We start from the raw sequence: 10,041 nt of genomic DNA on the forward strand, positions 1-10,041 counted from the left end.
CCCGAACATGGCAATGTATCATTCATGCACGCTGAGCAAAGAACACATCGTTTTGCTTCTAAGAGAACAGGCCGCCGCAGTTCAAAGGAACGCGTAGCGAGCGCTCTACTTTTTCACTCGGAGTGGCTCCACCGCGCGCGCGCGCGCTCAAGATCGCGGAACAACACAGCACCGGAGAAAGGTGACCCGTCGAGCGAGCAAAGGCCAGCCGAGGGAGATCGTGTGTTAGCCATCTCGCGTCGCCACGAAAACACGACAGTCGTTCGTCATGCCTTGGATATAACAACAAATCCTCCACGGTAAGTGAATTCTAACTTAGGTGCACATTCTCCGTATATGTCATGCTATCGCCAGGAAGTCGTCGCTGCTCTTAACCGACGCGATTGACAAAGGACTAGGCGTACGCGCTGTCTCTCGATGTCAATCTAAAAAGCCAGTCGTCGCGATAACTGCATGTGATTTTATCACTTTGCCGTTGTCCGTAAGAGCTTTAAAAATCGCAAACGCTGCCAGAACTATGGTATGTTCAATAAGACGCCAGGCGAGAGGACGCTTAAAATGGTTGGTTCACCAGCCCGTGATTCCGAGCCTATGCGGAGCGTGATTAGCGTGCGTTTTGTGTGTTTGAATTTATTCAGTTTGGCAGTCTACTGTGTACGGAACGCTGTTGAACTAAGGAATCACATAACAGAAGGCGTCATTTTGCTGGCAGCATGCTTTTTTTTTATAAATAAACCGCGCGCTTGACGGTGTCTCGCGCAGGGGGAATCTGCGACCACTGAAGTTACGTGCAGCACCAGTGCTAGTTAGAAACTTTGCCGCAGGCATTCAGCTGCATGCTGCAAGAGGTCAGTTGGGCGCGTTATCTTGAACTTACTGAAAACGCATGAGGAATCCATGTTTTATGCTGAAAAAAGTATAAACCCCATATAAGCGATCTTGCGCGCGGCAGCTACAAGCGACGCGACGGAGATGGCTGTCGCGTTCGCTCGTCGCCTACAAGTCGTACTCCGTGCGAGCGACGATTTTGAGCGACGCCTCCCCGGTGTTGCCGGCATGAGGGCTGCAGTCACGCGTGACGCGTGCTTTAGTAATTTACGTTGATGTATTTTACTATAAAAAGTAGCATAAAATATTTCCGGAGGTCTTGCGGTACGTTCTTATCCTTGCACGTATAAAAATTGAATCATTTGCTCGTTCCGCGCGACAATCGGTAGTATTTGAGCGATGTATGTACATCCAGTTCCGGCTTCGCGCTATTGGCTAGTCGCTCATAGCACTTCTGGGCGACGAGCGACGATTTCTAGATTTCCAGAACCGAGCCATCTGTTCAAGCGACGGCCCGTTTTGTCGCTCGAAGCCGTCGCTCGTCGCCGTCGCGCACTAAATCGCTCTCACAGTGTTTATCCCTAAGACTGAACTGTTTTTACTCATGTTGAAATGGTGTGATTATAGGTCTAGTTTTGTCTCCTGTTGCGGTTTTCGTGCACGGTGCGAAACTGAAAGGATGCTTATGTCTACGAACTCGGTGAATTGTCAAGCAGCTAGTTACGCATCGGCATCGAATGTAACGGCTGCTGTGTGGAATTACAATTGCAGGGGCGCTTTGCATACGCTTATTGTTTTGGACATGCCTGTGCATTTGCTAATATGAGTTGGCGTGTCAGAGTTATGTCATATGAACAGCTAAATCAGCCTTCCTCTGGGGGTTACAAGCGTAATGTGTGCATTTTGCTATAGCATGGCAGATCAAGATGTGTTTATCGCTTGAATATTTTTAGTAGAGAAATAAAATATCAAAATAAAATGTTGCTTTAATTCCGTGTTACCAGTCTGTCGTACACAGAACAATAGGTTGGTGTAATAAACTAATAACTGCGGTTTAACTGCAACTTTTACATGCCTACAAGAATCTAAAATGCTAGATTTCAAACTGCAGCAGTAGTCGGGTCTGTCAAAAATGAACTCCACTGCGCACCTCATGCATGAAAATAAGTTCATGCCTTTTAGTAAGCTTAGATGCAGGCCGCAGTGAACTTGTTAGTATTGAAATGTGGGTAAGCTTGCCATAACAAGCCTTGTTGCCCTTTTTTATAGGCACATCCATATATCCATTGAGCTGAAGGACAATATTTTCATCCCTACTGAGCATCATGTTTGCAGCTATAATCCTCAAATTATGGCTTCAGCAGTGGCACAACCAGGGATGGTGCGGGGGAGGGGGGGCACACTGGGCACTTGCTTAGGATGTGTCACAAGTGGTGTTTGCGATACACCAGACTCATGACAGACCTATGACGTCTGAAAATGACCAATATTCTATTCATTAGCAGGAGTATTCTAACATTCATGAAAAACAAGGATGAACTGTGGTTTATTTGTTTTTTTGCTTAAATCTAAAAATTGAAGTTAGTTTAGCAGTTGACTGTTGCAGTCATTTGGATGTTTTGCATGCATTTCACTAGGAAGACTAAGAGCTAAGACTTTTTTTGCCATGGCCATGACTGTCTTGATGTTGTTTTGCACCATGCCCTTGTGTTGACTTTTGCATACGATATTTTTCAGGCACCCACTTTATATAACGCAAAAAGGCAGCTGCAAGGACACGAGGATGTGAAAGAGCCAGTGCAGCGCGACTTCACGTAGTGCAGAGGAGCCAATGCCAAAAAATCAAAATACATTGGCATGTTATTTGGACAAGAAAACTAGTATGTGGGTATATTGGGTGTACCATTTGACCAAATGTCAACAAAATCAAGATACAGTATGTTACACGAAGATGAAAATTCTCACGTGCTCCAGGCAGTCATCTTAACATGGTATATTTATGTAATGTCTCTGATTGGAAAGTCAAATCAAGTATGCTCTCTGGAGACAAACACATAGCAGCAAGTGTCAAAGTTAAAAATGTGTTTTAAGAAAGCTGATTAGTTCTGAGAAGTGACTGCTTTTTGTCTTGCCTCTCAACAAATATATCCATGTGATAAAAAAATAGTGATACAATGAAATTGCATATTTGCTTAGCGACATGATACATACTTGCAATGAGCACGATGCCTGTGTTTACTATAAAAAGCAACAGCCCATGCTTGGTTAGGTTAGGCCCACTACAACATGCAGGCATGGGTGATTGGTGCTTTTTTTATTTCTGTGTCGTGAGGTTTATTGACGTGCGTATAGGTGCAGTGGCACGCAGTATGGCTAGTAAAAAAAGAGGGGGGGGGGCAGATATATGTAGCTCACTGTACACGACACAGGGCAAAGGAAATCCGTGTTCAGCAACTATGTTAAATGCCATGTACGCAAATTTTACTACGCTACTCGTTCGAAGCGCGCACAGGTGCATATTGAAGAAAAGTTTCCAGGGTAGATAATTTAGTTCGTAATTTACACTAATTTTGCTCTAACCACGAGACATAATAATTTGAATATACTGCACGGAAAAACCTAGAGCGAATTAAATTGTGTCAGCTTCGTGTGTATACATATAGTCTTTCCTATGCATTAGGTTTTTTGCGTAATGCATTAACACTTGACAGCCTATCTTATGATGTGTACTCTGTTTACATTACAGTTCTTTATTAGTTTACTCGTTTGTTTTACGACTGATGAAATGCCGGCATATATATATTTTCAACATTTGACATAACCCTGTATGTTTTGCAGGGACAACCCAGGATGTGCATTTCTCAGCACCCAGTCAACTGCCAAAAGTGACTCAAACACAGGCCACCAGTAAGTGGACATCAGTTGTAATTTCACATTATGCAGTTGGCGGCTGCCTTGTACGGAGGCTTTTTTTTTTTAATGAGATGGTGAGTTCGTTCTAATGTACATTTTGACCACAAAGGTGCGATCATGTCTCACAGAGGCATATATGGTTGCTATTCTCTGCGAGGGACGTGTTCTCGTGTTTGTGAAGCATTTGTGTTTGGCAGTATTGTCGCCCAATGAGTCGGATATAAACACTAACTCGCCATTGCCGGCAAGTAGTTGCGAGAAACGCATTATGACACTGTAAAGTTATTTCATTAATTCGAAGGAAAGTTTTGCAGCAGGAAGAAAGGTTGCTATTTCAGGTAAACATGTCTTTTTCTCACAGGTTATTTAGCCAAACTGTGGATGCATGAAATTCGTGACTTATGAATAGATTTTAATTTATTCTTTAGTAATGCTTCTAAAAGAGACTAGAAATAGCATGTGACTACCTCTGCAATCAGCAGACCATACATTTACAGTCATAAGTGGCAGTTCCATGCAGTCTCGCATTTTATATAACCTTTCCTTTCAGCAACATTGGAACTGGTGGCTGCGTTTTCAGAAAGAGAAGTGTACTTGACACTGTATGTGTATGTGTGAATTCGGTTTTCTTTGTATGTGTCGGCTCATTGACAAACGGTGCAAAAATCTGTTGTACCACGAGCCTGACGACGCCTTCTGCTGGTAGAAATGCGGCACTTCGTATTTTATAGTACTGCATGACATTTAAATCAAAGCGACCACATAAAATGATCAAGAAAACTAACCGCTGTTATAGCTGTTTTCCTCAAAGAACGGTTGTCCTTTATGGGCTGTGTTAATCTGAGCTCTCCACCGATGTTTCAGTAGTATTATCCCTTAGTGAGTGAGAGATTGGGGGCAATTAATCGTGTTAGTGTTTAAGTGGTGTCCTAATTATGTGCATTTGTTCCAACAAAGTTGTCTAGATTACTTTATTGTGTAGTGTAAAGCTTATGAAACCATCAGCAACTACTGAGTTGCTAACACGCATATGGATTTGTCACTATACAGGTAGAACTCTGCTGTACCACTGCAGTGCTGCGGAAATTGCCTTCACCAGCGGCTTTGCAACAGCTGTTTCGCAGCATGTCGGTATGTGTTAATTTATAATTATGTTGGGATGGGCTAGTAAGGACCACTGCTACTCTGTATTGTGACAGATCCATATGATAAGGGATGTAATGGGCACAGCGAAAGCCTTTGAATTTTTTACTATGGTACATAAACAGGCTCTCCTTTTCGTCACTGGAGCAGGAGAGAAGGGCATGCAGGCACTCCTGAATGTACATATATTTCAAAACATGAGAGAGACACACACACACACACACACACACACACACACACACACACACACACACACACACACACGCACACACACACACACACACACACACACACACACACACACACACACACACACACACACACACACACAATTAAACTAAAGGCAGGGACATTCCATCTTTCATCTTGAATTGAATTGTGCAGCGCAAAAATACAACACAGACCACAGAGAAGCACACATGTTAACAGGTTTGATACACACGTTAGTTCAACAGATTTGATACTTCAAGTGTGCTATTTTACACAAGGGGGAAGGGAAAGGGGAGATAATCTGAAAAAAAAAAGTGGAGTGGAAAAAAAGGAATCGTGCCAAAAAGCATGAGAAGCATCGCGCAGCCAGGATCACCAGCAGGACATCTAAAAAGCACTCTGATAAAATTACATACAGGACAACCTTACGTATAGTTTGTTTCAATCAACTCAGATCACATGCAGCCATTACTGCAATCATGTTGTTTCCTTATGTCATATGGGGGAATGATGTGGGCCCAAAAAACTGTTTAGAGCTGAAGGATTATGTTCCATTCTAGCCTCATTGCCTGCTTTTTTATCATATTGTTATCAGCTGCTTATGTTAGGGACAAAAAGTAAGAGTACGAACTGTTTCCCGATTCGCCATTCCACACAACATGTCTTTGTGACTATATGTACATGCAGATGATCTATAGTTGAAAAATATTCAGTACAGAAGAATCTCTTTACAAGATGCACTTGGTTGTAAGAGACATCTGAAAATGGTTTGGTTGGTTTTCCGATGTTTGCCACGTTAACAATACTGTATACAAGAGACACCTTTGTTACTAAGGATGACTTTTTAAGTATTCACTACTTCGAAGGGACACAACCCAGACACATTCACTTTGTGCACCTTGTGTGCTCCGAAGGGCGTAAAGATCACGCAATCCTTACACAAGTCAATCGCGCATGTCTCTTTTAGCATGAACCAGAAAAGGAGGGCAACGAGGACAGTGCAGGGCAGAAAGTGTCGGCAGTTGAAGCTGACGAGCGTCTAAGAGCACCTCAAAGGTACTGCGAGCAACAAGGCTTGTAAAGTGAAGCGTTTAAATTCCAGAAGTTGGGAAGGAAGCTAACACAATCTACAGTCACTAAAAAGCTGTGAATGTCTTCTTTAAAGGGCCCCTAAATCACCGAGGTTGAAATTTAGTTGCGGTGTTGCAGTTCTACACAATAAGGCAATGAACAGGTAGCCACGAGAATTTTTCGAAACGGTGCAGTAATAGTGGAGCTACGTGTGTTTGATTATCGAAAAGTAGTCCCCACTCATTTTACTCTTTCATCTGGTACACGCCATATGGACAGTATCGTCTTTTCCTTGCCTAGTACACCTCCAAATGTTACGGGACAGGCCAACACCAACGAGCTCTGTTGCTGCCGCGCTGGCCCGTCGTACTGCGAGGGGTGGCGCTAATACAACGGAACTGTATGGTGACTCGTGTTGAAGAGCCTCATAGGGAGACCCTTCTGTTGGCGTTTCTGTTCTTTGCCCCCATTGGCTGCCCACAATAGCATCGCACGCAACGCGACGAGGAAGAAGGAGTGTATGTATTTGCTTGCAGGCCTTGCCGGCAGTCGTACACTTTCGTTCGACCAATCGACAGCACCGGAAACTGGTGACATCATCAGAGACAGCCTGGTGACGTCAGGACAAACTGGGGGGTGCAGAATAGGTCTAGAGAGGCGCACGGGGTCATTTTCTTCATATTGTGGTGCTCCGGCAGTGCTACGCACTCTGGCATTTGGCTTCGTCGATCGTGACGGCATTCTGATTTCGATACGCGTGTTTACTTGAAATGTTCAAAAAATGTCGAGAAGTGGTTTAGGGGCCCTTTAAGCCACCCTGAGCATTTATTCCTTCAGATATATCAAAACATACTTTAGTGATGATGCATAATAAAGTGATCTAGTCTGGCTCCTCAGTGTCTCAAAATTTTTGGTTTCGAGAGACATGTTTCCCGTGCCTCTTGAATATCTTCTGATGAGGCTTTACTGTAATATACACAAACAATTGTGTAACTCCTCCTGCAAGTATTATTCATTAAGCCCGGTCACTTATGTGCAAAGCTTGTGGTTAAGTCTTGATGTCCGTACTTTTTAGAGCTATGTTTATTAATTCATGCTGTTCTTATTGGTTCTTCGATGCAGGAGACAATGCCTACGAAATTATTGGCCCTGATCATGAGAGCCCTCAAGGGGCAAACAACATCTCTGTTGCAGAAGTGAGCCCGATACCACTTGGAAGTTACCATGACAGATGACACGGCAGCAATAGATACAGAGACTGCCATGTCTACTGCAGCTGCAACAGTGTACGAGGCAAGCAGCAGCGCGTCAGCATCAGCAGCAGTGCCAGAAGGAACCACAACAGGCCTGGTAGAGCAACATGTGTGCTATCACTGACTTTTTTGTAGTGGATACAACTCATTTGCTCAACATACAAAAGCTTTTCACCACGACTGTGAGCCAGTGTTATTGTGGAGCAAGTACAAGACTAAGTTAAGTGTTATAACACAGTACAAGCATCACTTTAATATATGCAAATGCAAACATATTACAGTTGTTGCCTCCCCAGCCAGCCCACATAGTGACAACAATGTGAAACACATGGTGGGACACACCTCTCCCCCATTACAAGATAGTAGAGACTGTCAGTGTTGTTGCTAGATTGACTGGTCTTTGTAGGCAACTAGAAGGACAACACAGGTGTCATAAGATTGTTGTTGATGTTGTTGTTGAAGAGGTAAAAAAGAAGTTTGATGGGAGCTGAAGTGCCAACTGATATTGAGCAAATCAAAAGCAACCACCTGAGAAAGCAACACTATCGAAATTTGGGTATCTATGTGCCGCCAACTCTGGTAAGAATGGCATAGGACAGAAGTGTGATGAAAATCACACAGACACTGCTGTTGCATCACTGGCCACAGTGAGCAGCGACTTGTAGGGCAAGAGAGTCAACTGAAACTAACATTATGATATAGTGTCATGATCCCATGTGACCACTTTTCAAGTTATTTTGCAAGATACAGCTCAACCTCCAGAAACGAGACTGCAACTTGTCTGTAAAAAAGCTTTCACAAAAAATTATTCATAACACTATTAACATAGCAGTATCTTTTTTTTGTGTCAGTTCGAGGTTCCCGGCTGTCCATTAATGCAAAAATTGAGGAAAAAAAGAACATGTCGTACTTACACCTTTTTAACAAGTACAAGGGGGACAGAACTTTTCTAGTCATGCATCTTCATCATACTATCAAGTTTTTAAATGCCTTTTATAATTATTATTACCAGTTATATCTGAGTGCATTGTATGCATGTAGCAGGTGTAAAATCAGGTCAGTTGGATCAGATGCCTTATCTGCAAGCGAGCCCTATATTCAAGAAATTTGAATTAAAATAGTTACGTTAGAGACGCAGTCTTTCAGCACTTTATTGCCTGTGGTTTAAGCATTGCTCAATACTTTTGTGGGTGGCAATTTCAACCGGCACAGCACTGCGCTTTGCCACAGTCACATTTGTCTTCAAGCGGTTTTTACCATTTGTGTTGATCTGTTTGTGTATGCATAGAGCAAGTTTTTAATTTATATTTTTCTGCATTCTTGTGCTTGCACTAAGCTTGTATAAGGCAGTTACAGAATGTGCGTCACTATAACGAACTGTTCTGTTGAGCTTACACTTGCAAATAATCGTGTTCAGATGGCCGCACTTCTGTGCGGGTGCACCGCTAGCTTTGTGTATGTTCTCATGTTTGTATAAAGCTTATATAAGCTAGTTAGAAAATGTATGTCACTAAGCATTGTGATATTCTTTAAAGAACTGCTTGGTTGGTTTTACACTTGTGAATTAGTATTGAGGCGGTGGTATTCCCATGTATGCCCACTGCTAGCTTTCTGTGTCCTCACGTGTTTGTATTAAGTTTCTACAAGGGAGTTACAGCATGTACGTCACTAAGCGCTGTGATATTTTTTAAAGAACTGCTTTGTTGGTTTTACACCTGTGAGTAATAGTACTCGGGTGGCACTAGTCATGTGTAGGTACACAGGGACCATTTGTATACATTATGCTCATGTAAAGCAGTTACAAAGTGTATGTCACTAATTACTGTGATATTTGTTGAATTGCTGTGATGGTTTTACACATGTGAATAATAGTGGTCAGGACACAGTACTTGCGGTGTATAGTTGAATTTATACACTGCCAAGACATGGGCTGTATACGTACCAAAAGAAATGTATGTCATTATATTGTTGTGATTATTACTGTTTGGATTTTATTAAACTGTAATAAAATTGTTTCTTGTATCTATTGAGGTATGGCAATTTGTCATGCAACCAAACTGAGGACCTGAACTTGTGCATACAAATAAACAGCTAATTTAAGAGTATACTGCTCATATTCTGCTAAACCAGTTTAACAAATCTTGTACTACAATGCTGGAAAAATGACAGAGCTGACTCGGATGTACAGAAAAAGTTCTGCACTGGCTGAAGGACTGCCCCACACTGGAGTTCGTAATGTTGCGTTTATTGGAGTAGAACAGAAAGTGCACTTCTATTAAAAATGCGACAGTCGGTGCAGAAACATAAGGCAGACGAGCGGATGTGGCACATTTTTTTCAGGGCCCTCCATGCCTACTACTGCATTTCTAGTCTTCCTGTGCTCTGCGTATAAGCCCCTGTTCAGCCAAGGTTTTTACTCTATGACAGTTGTTCTACTGGGTTCGTAGCAATATTGAAGAAAAAAATTCAATAGTTTTCAAGGACTTTCGAGGCCCCGACACAGTAACTTCAAGGACCTCGTGCAATGTGTGTAGTAGTTTGGACAGGCAATAACTTGTTCAAGAACACCGTTAACTTTAATGCAAACAAAAGAAAACAAAACAAATCGCATTTCAGTGATTTC

The 10,041-nt window shown here is 42.5% G+C and overlaps 1 protein-coding gene across 2 annotated transcripts; it reads left to right on the forward strand.

The window, feature by feature from the left end:
• The first annotated feature begins 202 nt into the window (after positions 1–202).
• On the forward strand, positions 203–9,440 carry LOC142587330 (uncharacterized). 2 transcript variants are annotated; one of them, XR_012829466.1, is made up of 5 exons: positions 203–299; positions 2,566–2,819; positions 3,667–3,735; positions 4,792–4,872; positions 7,288–9,440. XR_012829466.1 is itself a non-coding variant. In XM_075698243.1 (5 exons), the coding sequence occupies exons 2-5, from the start codon at positions 2,660–2,662 to the stop codon at positions 7,398–7,400; spliced, it is 312 nt and encodes a 103-aa protein (XP_075554358.1). In that variant the 5' UTR covers positions 203–299; positions 2,566–2,659; the 3' UTR covers positions 7,401–9,440. The 2 variants fall into 2 exon arrangements, 1 of the variants encoding a protein (XP_075554358.1); XM_075698243.1 differs by having other exon boundaries at positions 2,566–2,708.
• Positions 9,441–10,041: the final 601 nt, after the last annotated feature.

This window comes from Dermacentor variabilis, chromosome 7 (assembly GCF_050947875.1).
Source record: "Dermacentor variabilis isolate Ectoservices chromosome 7, ASM5094787v1, whole genome shotgun sequence".
NCBI classification, from domain to species: domain Eukaryota; kingdom Metazoa; phylum Arthropoda; class Arachnida; order Ixodida; family Ixodidae; genus Dermacentor; species Dermacentor variabilis.

What these genes read in the sequence shown, in the direction of transcription:
- LOC142587330 (XM_075698243.1), top strand. Translation starts at nt 2,660, where the DNA reads ATGCCAAAAAATCAAAATACATTGGCATGTTATTTGGACAAGAAAACT. An exon ending in GACTCAAACACAGGCCACCA is followed by an intron (nt 3,736 to 4,791) that starts GTAAGTGGACAT and finishes GTCACTATACAG; the next exon opens with GTAGAACTCTGCTGTACCAC. An exon ending in AGCTGTTTCGCAGCATGTCG is followed by an intron (nt 4,873 to 7,287) that starts GTATGTGTTAAT and finishes TCTTCGATGCAG; the next exon opens with GAGACAATGCCTACGAAATT.